General features: G+C 41.3%; 1 protein-coding gene and 1 long non-coding RNA gene across 3 annotated transcripts; both read left to right on the top strand.

Annotated features, from left to right (window-relative positions):
• On the top strand, positions 9,282-10,193 carry LOC104777273. Its single transcript, XR_766240.2, has 3 exons — positions 9,282-9,477; positions 9,794-10,074; positions 10,163-10,193. It is a non-coding gene; the product is annotated as an uncharacterized LOC104777273 (long non-coding RNA).
• On the top strand, positions 12,203-16,306 carry LOC104777272 (tobamovirus multiplication protein 2A). Of its 2 annotated transcripts, none has more exons than XM_010501486.2 (7): positions 12,203-12,389; positions 12,706-12,986; positions 13,075-13,174; positions 15,124-15,204; positions 15,332-15,436; positions 15,637-15,846; positions 15,944-16,306. In XM_010501486.2, exons 2-7 carry the CDS (start codon positions 12,760-12,762, stop codon positions 16,049-16,051), a joined length of 831 nt encoding a protein of 276 aa, XP_010499788.1. In that variant the 5' UTR covers positions 12,203-12,389; positions 12,706-12,759; the 3' UTR covers positions 16,052-16,306. The 2 variants fall into 2 exon arrangements, with proteins under 2 accessions (XP_010499788.1, XP_010499789.1); XM_010501487.2 differs by lacking the exons at positions 12,203-12,389; positions 12,706-12,986; positions 13,075-13,174 and adding exons at positions 13,959-14,144; positions 14,461-14,744; positions 14,833-14,932.

Genomic DNA, 16,517 nt, shown 5'->3' with positions numbered 1-16,517 from the left:
GGCAGTGGATTTGTCTCAACCACTGAAGGGGACAGTCAAGGTAAACGGGGAGCGTTACTATGTGTCTTATGAGGGTCTAACCAACATCTGTTCGAGTTGTGGAATCTATGGTCATCTGGTGCACCATTGTCCAACGAGGGAGGTAGTGCAACAACTGGAGATCATTGCTCCGACTGTTCCGGCAGCTGTGCGAGTCACACTCCCGGAGAAGAATGAATTTGTTGAAGTCTGGAGGAGTAGGAAGGCTGCGCCGTCACCAGCGCCGACGGTTGTGTCCTCGGCACGTAAAGGAGCGGAACCAAATCTTGGTCGAAATCTTCGGGATATCTCTGGTGCTAAAAATAAGGAAAATGTGGTGATTACGAATCAATTTGCCTCGTTGGAGGAAGATACGGGATCTGAGGATCCGAAGCGTAATGCGATATCATCGGAGGCAAATAAGGAAAATGTTGACCTCTCAAGTCAACAGAATAAAGGGAGGAGTGCGGTACAAGGTAATGGTCAAGGGGCTTTCAGGTTTGGGGCCAGTAATAATCGGGCCCAGAAGGTTTTTCATAAGGAGGGAAGGGCCGGAGGTAGTAAAGATGTCGATGTAAAGGGGCAAAGGCCCAAACAAGTTAAACAGATCAGGCCGGCCTATGGGTTGATTTTCGGCCCAACAAAAGGTGATATGGAGTTATCGACTTCTAGCAAGCGTCAGAAGGGAGAACTCGATGTCTCTGGTAGGCCCGGTGGTGTCTTTATACCGGAAAGACAACTAATTCAGGAGGGTCGACAGTAGGAGCTAAATCATGAGTCGAGGGCAATTAGCTCGATGGAGAAGGAGACGACTGCACGGGATCAGTCTGAGAGTGGGCTCTCGGCCACGGCGATAGAGACGGTCTCGGAGGTGGCTTAACGGGGCGCCCCGGTAGTTTTTAGGCATATAATTGATCTAATGATAAATTGTTTATTTTGGAATTGCTGGGGGGCAAATAAACCAAATTTTCGACGAGCTATTCGGTACATGTTAAAGAAATTCAGGTCTGAGGTATTGGCCTTATTTGAAACGCATGCGAGTGGCGCTCAAGCGGAATGAATCTGTCGGAGTCTCGGCTTGGACAATTCATATCGTGTTGATGCAAGTGGTCAAAGCGGGGGTATTTGGCTACTTTGGAGATCTGACGCCGGAGAGGTTGAAATTGTGAAGTCTGCTTCTCAGTTTATTCATGCTAAAATAAAGAAGGATGGGGAAACCATACACTTAATTGCTGTCTACGCTGCACCCATTGTTAGTAGGAGAAGTGGTCTCTGGGCAAAGCTAAAGGAGGAGGTGAGTGAAATTAGCGGACCGATGTTGATTGGTGGGGATTTTAACACCATTGTTCGCCTGGATGAAAGGTCGGGTGGCAGTGGTGGTCTTTCACAGGATTCTGTATTCTTTGGTCAATGGATACATGATCTCTCTCTGATAGACATGGGATTTCGGGGAGGACAATTCACATGGAATAGAGGCAGAGAGCAGAGAACTTTTATTGCTAAAAGACTGGACCGAGTGTTATGTTGTGCGGAGGCAAGGCTACGATGGTAGGAAGCGACGGTCACTCACCTTCCTTTCTTTTCTTCTGAACACGCGCCCTTATATGTCCAACTCTCACCAGAGGTGCGAGGGGATCCTAGGAGACGTCCATTTCATTTTGAAGCGGCATGGCTGCAACATGAAAGCTTCAAGGATTTGCTAGTGTTTTCATGGGATAATACGGTTTCCACACCACGAGCCTTGCAGACTATGAGGGAGAAGCTAAGGAAGTGGAATAGAGAAGTGTTTGGGGATGTGCAGAGGAAAAAGGAGAAGTTAATGGCAGAAATTATGGATGTTCAGGCTCAGTTGGACATCCTACAAACAGATGCTTTGCTAACGAAAGAAGCAGGGTTGATTAAAGAGTTTGAAGTGGTTTTGGAACAGGAGGAGATGATTTGGTTCCAAAAATCAAGAGAGAAATTTATCGCCCTTGGAGACCGAAACACAAAGTATTTCCATACCTCCACTGTTGTACGCCGTCGACGAAACCGGATTGAAATGCTCAAAGGGGATGATGGAGTTTGGATATCCGATGCTAAAGCCTTGGAGGAGCTAGCCATTGCGTATTATAAAAGACTGTACTCGATGGAGGATGTTGATCTGCTTGTGGGAAAGCTACCACAAGGAGGGTATGCGGAGCTATCTGAGTTGGACTTCGGCATACTAAACAAACCATTCACGGCTTTGGAGATAGAGGAGTCAATCTGGAGCATGGGAAAGTTCAAGGCACCTGGACCTGATGGCTTTCAACCTGTTTTTTATCAGGAGTGTTGGGATGTTGTGGGAAGTTCAGTTTCCCAATTTGTGCTCAGGTTTTTCGAATCAGGGGAACTACCGGCGGACCTGAATGATGCACTATTGGTACTTGTTGGGAAGGTTGCCAAGCCAGAAAGGGTAACACAGTTCAGGCCTATAAGTCTATGTAATGTGCTGTTTAAATGCATCACAAAGGCGATGGTGATGCGGTTAAAACGAGTCATATCTCTCTTGATTGGGCCAGCTCAATCAAGCTTTATCCCGGGAAGACTAAGTACAGATAATATAGTGATTGTACAAGAAGCGGTGCACTCAATGAGGCGTAAGAAAGGAAGGAAGGGATGGATGCTACTTAAGCTAGACCTTGAAAAAGCTTATGATAGAATCAGATGGGATTTTTTGGAGGATACACTGAGAGCAGCATGTCTTCCAGAGAAGTGGGTTGGTTGGATCATGCAGTGCGTTACAGGTCCTTCGATGAATCTACTTTGGAATGGGGAACAAACGGAAGCTTTCAAACCAGACAGAGGGATCCGACAGGGGGATCCCTTGTCTCCATATTTGTTTGTTCTATGTATGGAGAGGTTGTGTCATTTAATCGACAGATCAGTGGGGATTAAAGAATGGAAACCGGTGTGTATTTCCAGAGGTGGACCGCTCCTATCACATGTATTATTTGCGGATGACTTAATCTTGTTCGCGGAAGCCTCAGTGAGCCAAATCAGAGTGATACGAGGTGTACTTGAAAGATTTTGTGCGGCTTCGGGTCAAAAGGTTAGTCTCGAGAAATCAAAGATCTTTTTCTCTGAGAATGTGAGTCGGGAGCATCGACAGCAGATCAGTTCAGAGAGTGGAATACAGTTGACATGTGACCTGGGGAAGTATTTGGGGATGCCGATTCTTCACAAGAGAATTAATAAGAATACATTTGGTGAAGTCTTGGAAAGAGCAAATTCTAGGTTAGCTGGCTGGAAAGGCCGCATCATGAGCTTGGCTGGCCGAATTACTCTAACTAAAGCTGTTCTCTCGTCCCTCCCGGTCCATACAATGAGTACCATCTTGCTTCCCAAGTCTACTTTGAGCGCCCTGGACAAAATCTCAAGAAATTTTATTTGGCATAGCACGGTAGAAAAGGGAAAACAACATCTAGTATCCTGGAAACGGTTATGTTTACCAAAAGGGGAAGGAGGGCTAGGTATTCGGGCTGCGGAACCCATGAATAAGGCGCTGGTTGCGAAAATTGGATGGAGGGTTCTCTTTGACGTATCGAGTCTCTGGGCCCGGGTTGTGAGAAGTAAATACAAGATCGGTGATGCGTCTTGGTTTATAGCAAAAAGCAGTTGGTCATCAACCTGGAGAAGTGTCGGGGTAGGCTTAAGAGAAGTGGTTATCCTGGGTCTTGGTTGGGTCATAGGGGATGGAACTATGATCAAATTCTGGAAGGATAAATGGATGGGGGATTTCTCCTTGTATGATAGGCGGATAGGAGATCTTCCAGTTGAACTCCAACAGCTTCGGGTTCGGGACTTATGGCATGATGGTGTTGGTTGGGACTTCCCGCGTATTGAACCGTATCTCCCAGATTTCGTGTGCTTGAACCTCAGGTCTGTTACTGTTGATACTGATACGGGGTCTAAAGATAGGATCTCGTGGAAAGCCAGCTTGGATGGGCGATTCTCAGTGAAATCGGCCTATGAAGCTTTGACTGGAAACACAGTTCCGAGACAAAATATGGGCACCTTATACGGTATGGTTTGGCGTAGTGTGGTGCCGGAAAGAGTAAGGGTGTTTCTTTGGATGGTGGTTACGCAAGTTATTATGACGAATGTGGAAAGGCACAGACGACACTTAAGCGATTCTGGGGTCTGCATAGTGTGCAAAGCAGGAGAGGAAACGATCATACATGTCCTTCAAGATTGTCCTGCGATCTCAGGGGTCTGGATGCGGATTATACCACCTCGTCACCAATCCCTGTTCTTTAATCAAAGTTTATTAGAATGGGTGTCCACTAATTTGTCTAACAATCAGGAGCTGTTTGGAATGCCATGGTCTACGCTGTTTGGTATGATCGTATGGTGGGGCTGGAAGTGGAGATGTGGCAACATCTTCGGGGAAGTTGGCATGTGTAGGGATCGAGTGCGGTTCGTAAAGGAGATCTCTCAGGCAGTTCACAATGCACACTTGGTTACCAAAGGTGTATCTCGCGCGGTGGGTCGAGAAATAAGACTGATCTCATGGCAGGCTCCGGATGTTGGATGGGTCCGTTTGAATACTGATGGGGCTTCGAGAGGGAACCCGGGAGTGGCGGCAGCTGGTGGGGTGTTGAGAGACGTGGAAGGGAAATGGTTAGGCGGGTTTGCATTAAATATCGGTGTGTGCTTGGCGCCACTGGCAGAGCTTTGGGGAGTATACTACGAACTGTGTTTAGCCTGGGATCACAGGATACCGCAGCTGGATCTTGTAGTAGACTCGGAGTTGGTGGTCGGATATCTAAAGACAGGGATAAGTGAGACTCATCCCTTGTCTACCCTAGTACGCATGTGCTATGGCTTTATCTCTAAGGACTGGATTGTCCGAATTTCTCATGGTTATAGAGAGGCTAATCGTCTGGCGGATGAATTGGCTAACTATGCCTTTTCTCAGTCCTTCGGGGTTGTTTTGTTTGATTCTTGTCCTGTTTCTGTTATTTCTATTTTGGATGAGGATGCTAGAGGAACTGCGTTCCCTAGAAGAACTCGTGTGTAATTTTTTATAGCTTTCGTAATAAATTTGGAGGGGACGTTGTCCCCTCTCACCTACCAAAAAAAATATATTCAGAGAAACCACACAGGTTATTTAGTAAAACTTTAAACAAAAAAAATTATGCGTTTTTAGGACACTTTCTATAATATATAGTACATTCCATTCCACAGNCGGGACTTATGGCATGATGGTGTTGGTTGGGACTTCCCGCGTATTGAACCGTATCTCCCAGATTTTGTGTGCTTGAACCTCAGGTCTGTTACTGTTGATACTGATACGANATGTGAGTCGGGAGCATCGACAGCAGATCAGTTCAGAGAGTGGAATACAGTTGACATGTGACCTGGGGAAGTATTTGGGGATGCCGATTCTTCACAAGAGAATTAATAAGAATACATTTGGTGAAGTCTTGGAAAGAGCAAATTCTAGGTTAGCTGGCTGGAAAGGCCGCATCATGAGCTTGGCTGGCCGAATTACTCTAACTAAAGCTGTTCTCTCGTCCCTCCCGGTCCATACAATGAGTACCATCTTGCTTCCCAAGTCTACTTTGAGCGCCCTGGACATAATCTCAAGAAATTTTATTTGGAATAGCACGGCAGAAAAAGGAAAACAGCATCTAGTATCCTGGAAACGGTTATGTTTACCAAAAGGGGAAGGAGGGCTAGGTATTCGGGCTGCGGAACCCATGAATAAGGCGCTGGTTGCGAAAATTGGATGGAGGGTTCTCTTTGACGTATCGAGTCTCTGGGCCGGGTTGTGAGAAGTAAATACAAGATCGGTGATGCGTCTTGGTTTATAGCAAAAAGCAGTTGGTCATCAACCTGGAGAAGTGTCGGGGTAGGCTTAAGAGAAGTGGTTATCCTGGGTCTTGGTTGGGTCATTGGGGATGGAACTATGATCAAATTCTGGAAGGATAAATGGATGGGGGATTTCTCCTTGTATGATAGGCGGATAGGAGATCTTCCAGTTGAACTCCAACAGCTTCGGGTTCGGGACTTATGGCATGATGGTGTTGGTTGGGACTTCCCGCGTATTGAACCGTATCTCCCAGATTTTGTGTGCTTGAACCTCAGGTCTGTTACTGTTGATACTGATACGAGGTCTAAAGATAGGATCTCGTGGAAAGCCAGCTTGGATGGGCGATTCTCAGTGAAATCGGCCTATGAAGCTTTGACTGGAAACACAGTTCCGAGACAAAATATGGGCACCTTATACGGTATGGTTTGGCGTAGTGTGGTGCCGGAAAGAGTAAGGGTGTTTCTTTGGATGGTGGTTACGCAAGTTATTATGACGAATGTGGAAAGGCACAGACGACACTTAAGCGATTCTGGGGTCTGCATAGTGTGCAAAGCAGGAGAGGAAACGATCATACATGTCCTTCGAGATTGTCCTGCGATCTCAGGGGTCTGGATGCGGATTATACCACCTCGTCACCAATCCCTGTTCTTTAATCAAAGTTTATTAGAATGGGTGTCCACTAATTTGTCTAACAATCAGGAGCTGTTTGGAGTGCCATGGTCTACGCTGTTTGGTATGATCGTATGGTGGGGCTGGAAGTGGAGATGTGGCAACATCTTCAGGGAAGTTGGCATGTTTAGGGATCGAGTGCGGTTCGTAAAGGAGATCTCTCAGGCAGTTCACAATGCACACTTGGTTACCAAAGGTGTTTCTCGCGCGGTGGGTCGAGAAATAAGACTGATCTCATGGCAGGCTCCGGATGTAGGATGGGTCCGTTTGAATACTGATGGGGCTTCGAGAGGGAACCCAGGAGTGGCGGCAGCTGATGGGGTGTTGAGAGACGTGGAAGGGAAATGGTTAGGCGGGTTTGCATTAAATATCGGTGTGTGCTCGGCGCCACTGGCAGAGCTTTGGGGAGTATACTACGGACTGTGTTTAGCCTGGGATCACAGGATACCGCAGCTGGATCTTGTAGTAGACTCGGAGTTGGTGGTCGGATATCTAAAGACAGGGATAAGTGAGACTCATCCCTTGTCTACCCTAGTACGCATGTGCTATGGCTTTATCTCTAAGGACTGGATTGTCCGAATTTCTCATGGTTATAGAGAGGCTAATCGTCTGGCGGATGAATTGGCTAACTATGCCTTTTCTCAGTCCTTCGGGGTTGTTTTGTTTGATTCTTGTCCTGTTTCTGTTATTTCTATTTTGGATGAGGATGCTAGAGGAACTGCGTTCCCTAGAAGAACTCGTGTGTAATTTTTTATAGCTTTCGTAATAAATTTGGAGGGGACGTTGTCCCCTCTCACCTACCAAAAAAAATATATTCAGAGAAACCACACAGGTTATTTAGTAAAACTTTAAACAAAAAAAATTATGCGTTTTTAGGACACTTTCTATAATATATAGTACATTCCATTCCACAGAAAACTAATTTTAAATTGCCGACAGAAAGGAAAAAAATAATTTGTGTATTTGTTGTAAGTTGTAACTCAGCGACACGTAGTAGAGATGTAGTTGGGCTTCTGCAAAACAAAAAGAGAAGAAGCATAAAATGGCCTTTCTCTTTTTATTTTGTTAGTCCTTCTTCATATTTTTAAATTGCCAGCTGGCATCAGTATTACAGCAAAAACTCCAAACCAAAAAAAAAGTTAAAAATTAAAAAAAAAGTTCCCGTCCTTCGATTTCATCATCCCCTTCCTCCTCTCTCTCGACGACAAGAACCCAACAAAAAATTCAGTCATCGCGCGAAGATCGAAGAATCATCTGAAAACAATTCTCCGTAAGTTTTCATTCTCTTTGCTTCGATCGCTTAATTTTGGATTTTGTTCACCTCGAGGCTCGATCTGAACTCATTCGTTCTTATGATTTTTCTTTTGTTGTTGTTGTTGATTTACTGAATTCGTGGAATCATAAAACCCATTCCAAGCTTAGATTAGATTAACTCCCTGTGATTTTTGTTCATTTCTTATGTCGATTAGAGAATATTAGATTTGGTATATCTCGGCTTGTTTCATGTAATAGTCAATTGAATTTGGGGCACAATTAATTGATCTTTTATTTATTTTTTTTTGTGTGTTTTTGGATAATTACTTCAGACTAATGAATTAAAAGAGAAAAGCTTGAGTGAACCGGAAAAAAAAAAAANCCACCTCGTCACCAATCCCTGTTCTTTAATCAAAGTTTATTAGAATGGGTGTCCACTAATTTGTCTAACAATCAGGAGCTGTTTGGAATGCCATGGTCTATGCTGTTTGGTATGATCGTATGGTGGGGCTGGAAGTGGAGATGTGGCAACATCTTCGGGAAAGTTGGCATGTGTAGGGATCGAGTGCGGTTCGTAAAGGAGATCTCTCAGGCAGTTCACAATGCACACTTGGTTACCAAAGGTGTATCTCGCGCGGTGGGTCGAGAAATAAGACTGATCTCATGGCAGGCTCCGGATGTTGGATGGGTCCGTTTGAATACTGATGGGGCTTCGAGAGGGAACCCGGGAGTGGCGGCAGCTGGTGGGGTGTTGAGAGACGTGGAAGGGAAATGGTTACGCGGGTTTGCATTAAATATCGGTGTGTGCTTGGCGCCACTGGCAGAGCTTTGGGGAGTATACTACGAACTGTGTTTAGCCTGGGATCACAGGATACCGCAGCTGGATCTTGTAGTAGACTCGGAGTTGGTGGTCGGATATCTAAAGACAGGGATAAGTGAGACCCATCCCTTGTCTACCCTAGTACGCATGTGCTATGGCTTTATCTCTAAGGACTGGATTGTCCGAATTTCTCATGGTTATAGAGAGGCTAATCGTCTGGCGGATGGATTGGCTAACTATGCCTTTTCTCAGTCCTTCGGGGTTGTTTTGTTTGATTCTTGTCCTGTTTCTGTTATTTCTATTTTGGATGAGGATGCTAGAGGAACTGCGTTCCCTAGAAGAACTCGTGTGTAATTTTTTATAGCTTTCGTAATAAATTTGGAGGGGACGTTGTCCCCTCTCACCTACCAAAAAAAATATATTCAGAGAAACCACACAGGTTATTTAGTAAAACTTTAAACAAAAAAAATTATGCGTTTTTAGGACACTTTCTATAATATATAGTACATTCCATTCCACAGAAAACTAATTTTAAATTGCCGACAGAAAGGAAAAAAATAATTTGTGTATTTGTTGTAAGTTGTAACTCAGCGACACGTAGTAGAGATGTAGTTGGGCTTCTGCAAAACAAAAAGAGAAGAAGCATAAAATGGCCTTTCTCTTTTTATTTTGTTAGTCCTTCTTCATATTTTTAAATTGCCAGCTGGCATCAGTATTACAGCAAAAACTCCAAACCAAAAAAAAAGTTAAAAATTAAAAAAAAAGTTCCCGTCCTTCGATTTCATCATCCCCTTCCTCCTCTCTCTCGACGACAAGAACCCAACAAAAAATTCAGTCATCGCGCGAAGATCGAAGAATCATCTGAAAACAATTCTCCGTAAGTTTTCATTCTCTTTGCTTCGATCGCTTAATTTTGGATTTTGTTCACCTCGAGGCTCGATCTGAACTCATTCGTTCTTATGATTTTTCTTTTGTTGTTGTTGTTGATTTACTGAATTCGTGGAATCATAAAACCCATTCCAAGCTTAGATTAGATTAACTCCCTGTGATTTTTGTTCATTTCTTATGTCGATTAGAGAATATTAGATTTGGTATATCTCGGCTTGTTTCATGTAATAGTCAATTGAATTTGGGGCACAATTAATTGATCTTTTATTTATTTTTTTTTGTGTGTTTTTGGATAATTACTTCAGACTAATGAATTAAAAGAGAAAAGCTTGAGTGAACCGAAAAAAAAAAAAGAGAAAATGGCTTGTAGAGGTTGTTTGGAGTGTTTGTTGAAGTTACTCAACTTCCTTCTGGCTGTTGTTGGACTTGGCATGATTGGTTACGGTATCTACTTGTTTGTTGAGTACAAGAGGGCTACAGATAACTCCGTTACATTCGATGATCAAAGTTACATCTCATTTGGGAGGCCGATGCTTATGGCTGTGACACTTTCTTCTAATGTCTTTGACAATCTTCCAAAAGCATGGTATGTTTTTGTCCCCTACTGGTTATTGTCTTTTACTAGCTTAGTATCTTGTGTTCTTATGTTTTTGTTCTCATCATGTAACTTGCAGGTTTATATACTTGTTCATTGGTATTGGCNGAAATAAGACTGATCTCATGGCAGGCTCCGGATGTTGGATGGGTCCGTTTGAATACTGATGGGGCTTCGAGAGGGAACCCGGGAGTGGCGGCAGCTGGTGGGGTGTTGAGAGACGTGGAAGGGAAATGGTTAGGCGGGTTTGCATTAAATATCGGTGTGTGCTTGGCGCCACTGGCAGAGCTTTGGGGAGTATACTACGAACTGTGTTTAGCCTGGGATCACAGGATACCGCAGCTGGATCTTGTAGTAGACTCGGAGTTGGTGGTCGGATATCTAAAGACAGGGATAAGTGAGACCCATCCCTTGTCTACCCTAGTACGCATGTGCTATGGCTTTATCTCTAAGGACTGGATTGTCCGAATTTCTCATGGTTATAGAGAGGCTAATCGTCTGGCGGATGGATTGGCTAACTATGCCTTTTCTCAGTCCTTCGGGGTTGTTTTGTTTGATTCTTGTCCTGTTTCTGTTATTTCTATTTTGGATGAGGATGCTAGAGGAACTGCGTTCCCTAGAAGAACTCGTGTGTAATTTTTTATAGCTTTCGTAATAAATTTGGAGGGGACGTTGTCCCCTCTCACCTACCAAACAAAAAGATACGAACAGTAAAATAGCAAATAAAATAGATTTAGATACGAATATGAATAATGCTAAATTTTAAAATGGATAACAAATATCTATTTTTTCGTGAATATATGTTATTATATATGAATACAGATACATATAATGTTAAATTTTTAAACAGATATCCGGTATTTATATTCAAATATCCGGTATTTTTGGCTAAAATACAGCGTATACATAAGTTTTTATTTATTTATTTTTTACACATATTCGCGGATTATCGGATTTTTAATGGATATCCGAAATTTTTGGATACAAAATACATATAGTAAATTACGAATAAAACGAATACAGATACGGATACGGATTTCAAAAAAAGCGAATATCCGCTCCGTTAACAGGGCTATTAAAAGAGTAATTCGAAGTTTATCATCTTTGTTGGAGTCAGAAACAACAATTGAGGATGAGGGACAAGAAAATGAGATCTGGGCAGACTTTCGGTATAAATCGACAAGAACAATGAAGAACAACAAACTGAATTTTTGTATTGATTTCGTGTATTTAATTGCAAAAAATTACATATTGCGAATACTTAACAAGAACAGAATATTTAAACTCCATCTTCAACGAGACTCCTCCTCAATCCCTTCCTGTAATCTCGCTCCCGATCTCTTCTCCGAGTTGACTTCGTCCTTTGATTCGAGTTCTCTTCCTGGGCCTTTGTCAGGCCCATTTGCCGGATTGACATTTGCGCCTTAGTGGGCTTACCGGTTGGGCCCTTAATCGGCAAAANTTAGCCTGGGATCACAGGATACCGCAGCTGGATCTTGTAGTAGACTCGGAGTTGGTGGTCGGATATCTAAAGACAGGGATAAGTGAGACTCATCCCTTGTCTACCCTAGTACGCATGTGCTATGGCTTTATCTCTAAGGACTGGATTGTCCGAATTTCTCATGGTTATAGAGAGGCTAATCGTCTGGCGGATGAATTGGCTAACTATGCCTTTTCTCAGTCCTTCGGGGTTGTTTTGTTTGATTCTTGTCCTGTTTCTGTTATTTCTATTTTGGATGAGGATGCTAGAGGAACTGCGTTCCCTAGAAGAACTCGTGTGTAATTTTTTATAGCTTTCGTAATAAATTTGGAGGGGACGTTGTCCCCTCTCACCTACCAAAAAAAATATATTCAGAGAAACCACACAGGTTATTTAGTAAAACTTTAAACAAAAAAAATTATGCGTTTTTAGGACACTTTCTATAATATATAGTACATTCCATTCCACAGAAAACTAATTTTAAATTGCCGACAGAAAGGAAAAAAATAATTTGTGTATTTGTTGTAAGTTGTAACTCAGCGACACGTAGTAGAGATGTAGTTGGGCTTCTGCAAAACAAAAAGAGAAGAAGCATAAAATGGCCTTTCTCTTTTTATTTTGTTAGTCCTTCTTCATATTTTTAAATTGCCAGCTGGCATCAGTATTACAGCAAAAACTCCAAACCAAAAAAAAAGTTAAAAATTAAAAAAAAAGTTCCCGTCCTTCGATTTCATCATCCCCTTCCTCCTCTCTCTCGACGACAAGAACCCAACAAAAAATTCAGTCATCGCGCGAAGATCGAAGAATCATCTGAAAACAATTCTCCGTAAGTTTTCATTCTCTTTGCTTCGATCGCTTAATTTTGGATTTTGTTCACCTCGAGGCTCGATCTGAACTCATTCGTTCTTATGATTTTTCTTTTGTTGTTGTTGTTGATTTACTGAATTCGTGGAATCATAAAACCCATTCCAAGCTTAGATTAGATTAACTCCCTGTGATTTTTGTTCATTTCTTATGTCGATTAGAGAATATTAGATTTGGTATATCTCGGCTTGTTTCATGTAATAGTCAATTGAATTTGGGGCACAATTAATTGATCTTTTATTTATTTTTTTTTGTGTGTTTTTGGATAATTACTTCAGACTAATGAATTAAAAGAGAAAAGCTTGAGTGAACCGAAAAAAAAAAAAGAGAAAATGGCTTGTAGAGGTTGTTTGGAGTGTTTGTTGAAGTTACTCAACTTCCTTCTGGCTGTTGTTGGACTTGGCATGATTGGTTACGGTATCTACTTGTTTGTTGAGTACAAGAGGGCTACAGATAACTCCGTTACATTCGATGATCAAAGTTACATCTCATTTGGGAGGCCGATGCTTATGGCTGTGACACTTTCTTCTAATGTCTTTGACAATCTTCCAAAAGCATGGTATGTTTTTGTCCCCTACTGGTTATTGTCTTTTACTAGCTTAGTATCTTGTGTTCTTATGTTTTTGTTCTCATCATGTAACTTGCAGGTTTATATACTTGTTCATTGGTATTGGCGTGGCTCTCTTTGTTATTTCTTGCTGTGGCTGCGTTGGTACTTGTTCGAGGAGCGTCTGCTGCTTATCTTGTGTATCCTGATTGCTGAATTTGCTTCTTTTTTTTCTTTCTTATCCATCATTTCGTTTTAGATAAGGACTTGTGGAATTATATTATTAAAACCTTGTTGTGTTATAGTTCTGATGCCTTGAAATCTAGTTATATCATACCCTAACTTATATCCTTGTGATGATAAAATGTTCTATTTCCTTAATTGAGAATAGTACTCTCTGCTTCTGATCTTATTGATCTTGGTGGAGCTTGGANGTACGCATGTGCTATGGCTTTATCTCTAAGGACTGGATTGTCCGAATTTCTCATGGTTATAGAGAGGCTAATCGTCTGGCGGATGAATTGGCTAACTATGCCTTTTCTCAGTCCTTCGGGGTTGTTTTGTTTGATTCTTGTCCTGTTTCTGTTATTTCTATTTTGGATGAGGATGCTAGAGGAACTGCGTTCCCTAGAAGAACTCGTGTGTAATTTTTTATAGCTTTCGTAATAAATTTGGAGGGGACGTTGTCCCCTCTCACCTACCAAAAAAAATATATTCAGAGAAACCACACAGGTTATTTAGTAAAACTTTAAACAAAAAAAATTATGCGTTTTTAGGACACTTTCTATAATATATAGTACATTCCATTCCACAGAAAACTAATTTTAAATTGCCGACAGAAAGGAAAAAAATAATTTGTGTATTTGTTGTAAGTTGTAACTCAGCGACACGTAGTAGAGATGTAGTTGGGCTTCTGCAAAACAAAAAGAGAAGAAGCATAAAATGGCCTTTCTCTTTTTATTTTGTTAGTCCTTCTTCATATTTTTAAATTGCCAGCTGGCATCAGTATTACAGCAAAAACTCCAAACCAAAAAAAAAGTTAAAAATTAAAAAAAAAGTTCCCGTCCTTCGATTTCATCATCCCCTTCCTCCTCTCTCTCGACGACAAGAACCCAACAAAAAATTCAGTCATCGCGCGAAGATCGAAGAATCATCTGAAAACAATTCTCCGTAAGTTTTCATTCTCTTTGCTTCGATCGCTTAATTTTGGATTTTGTTCACCTCGAGGCTCGATCTGAACTCATTCGTTCTTATGATTTTTCTTTTGTTGTTGTTGTTGATTTACTGAATTCGTGGAATCATAAAACCCATTCCAAGCTTAGATTAGATTAACTCCCTGTGATTTTTGTTCATTTCTTATGTCGATTAGAGAATATTAGATTTGGTATATCTCGGCTTGTTTCATGTAATAGTCAATTGAATTTGGGGCACAATTAATTGATCTTTTATTTATTTTTTTTTGTGTGTTTTTGGATAATTACTTCAGACTAATGAATTAAAAGAGAAAAGCTTGAGTGAACCGGAGAAAAAAAAAAAAGAGAAAATGGCTTGTAGAGGTTGTTTGGAGTGTTTGTTGAAGTTACTCAACTTCCTTCTGGCTGTTGTTGGACTTGGCATGATTGGTTACGGTATCTACTTGTTTGTTGAGTACAAGAGGGCTACAGATAACTCCGTTACATTCGATGATCAAAGTTACATCTCATTTGGGAGGCCGATGCTTATGGCTGTGACACTTTCTTCTAATGTCTTTGACAATCTTCCAAAAGCATGGTATGTTTTTGTCCCCTACTGGTTATTGTCTTTTACTAGCTTAGTATCTTGTGTTCTTATGTTTTTGTTCTCATCATGTAACTTGCAGGTTTATATACTTGTTCATTGGTATTGGCGTGGCTCTCTTTGTTATTTCTTGCTGTGGCTGCGTTGGTACTTGTTCGAGGAGCGTCTGCTGCTTATCTTGTGTATCCTGATTGCTGAATTTGCTTCTTTTTTTTCTTTCTTATCCATCATTTCGTTTTAGATAAGGACTTGTGGAATTATATTATTAAAACCTTGTTGTGTTATAGTTCTGATGCCTTGAAATCTAGTTATATCATACCCTAACTTATATCCTTGTGATGATAAAATGTTCTATTTCCTTAATTGAGAATAGTACTCTCTGCTTCTGATCTTATTGATCTTGGTGGAGCTTGGAGCTGCAGCATTTATATTCTTCGACCACAGCTGGAGAGAGGTGAGTTGTCTTTTTTTTTTTCTTGTTTATTTTTCTCTTCGCCTAGATTGCCTGTTCGGATTATATAACCAGACATGATAGACTATTCAAGTACATATCTAACCATTTTGTATAATTGTTTTTCTAGGAAATTCCTTCAGACAGGACTGGAAACTTCGAGACAATATATAACTTCCTGAGAGAGAATTGGATGATTGTAAGATGGGTAGCTCTAGGAGCTGTTGTTTTTGAGGTAAGAGCAGGCAACTTTAAGAACTTTTGATAATTTCTTCTCTTCTCGTTTTTTGAGTTATAAAGATTAAGGTGAAACACCGATGAGTTTAACTTGTCAGTAAACTATCTTGAAAAATCAAATTATCCCTGGGAAGTGCTTGTAGACTGTTGTATGATTTACCTATAAAAACTCTTAATGCTGTCTTGTTTATCTTGCAGGCTTTGCTTTTCTTGCTTGCCCTTATGGTTAGGTCAGCTAATTCACCACCAGAGTATGACAGTGATGATGAGTTTATTGCTCCAAGGCAACAAATCAGACAGCCATTCATCAACCGTCAAGCTGCCCCTGTCACCGGTGTCCCAGTTGCTCCTACTTTGGACCAACGCCCGAGCCGCAGTGACCCTTGGAGTGCACGTATGAGGGAAAAGGTAACATGAGTATTATGTTTTGCTGCAATAAGAAGAAAAATAAGCATTAACATGATACCCTAGATTCATTGATGGTGTTTCTTTTTGTTGGTAACAGTATGGGCTTGACACATCTGAGTTCACATACAATCCCTCTGAGTCACATCGGTTCCAGCAAATGCCAGCGCAACCAAACGAAGAAAAGGGCCGATGCACCATAATGTGAGTCCAGTTTTAAAAGTCTTGAAAATTTCAGTCAATTCTCTTTTCATGTGTTTTACTTTTTCCTGTGTGTAACAAATCAAGAGTATCATATCAGTTAAATTAGGGTTCTTGTTTCTGGGTTGATGATGACTCTTAGCATCTGAGATCTCTAATCAACCTAGTCACGGTCTCAAAACTCATTTGTTGTGTCTGTGTAGTCTTTGTAAGGATTTACCATTATTAATATTCATTTTGGTTCCCAGTTTCTGCTGATTCAGTCATATGTTTCTTATTATATATGAAATTCAATCGCTTCATGTTCCACGTTCTTTCTATTTCATACCTTAGGAATCTCGCATGTTATACATTACAAAACCATAGCCAATAAGGCAGATTAGGTCCAATTTTATAAACTGTAACATCCATATGATAAAGTTGGGTATGAAGATACATAAGGTTTGCTCTGCTCAGAGATCCTCAGATGGCAG

The sequence above is a fragment of the Camelina sativa genome, chromosome 3 (genome assembly GCF_000633955.1).
Source record: "Camelina sativa cultivar DH55 chromosome 3, Cs, whole genome shotgun sequence".
Lineage (NCBI taxonomy): Eukaryota > Viridiplantae > Streptophyta > Magnoliopsida > Brassicales > Brassicaceae > Camelina > Camelina sativa.
The sequence above is the reverse complement of the archived record's forward strand: the minus strand, read 5'-3'. Positions and strand labels throughout refer to the sequence as shown.

What these genes read in the sequence shown, in the direction of transcription:
- LOC104777272 (XM_010501486.2), top strand. Translation starts at nt 12,760, where the DNA reads ATGGCTTGTAGAGGTTGTTTGGAGTGTTTGTTGAAGTTACTCAACTTC. An exon ending in GCGTCTGCTGCTTATCTTGT is followed by an intron (nt 13,175 to 15,123) that starts GTATCCTGATTG and finishes AATTGAGAATAG; the next exon opens with TACTCTCTGCTTCTGATCTT. An exon ending in GTGCACGTATGAGGGAAAAG is followed by an intron (nt 15,847 to 15,943) that starts GTAACATGAGTA and finishes TGTTGGTAACAG; the next exon opens with TATGGGCTTGACACATCTGA.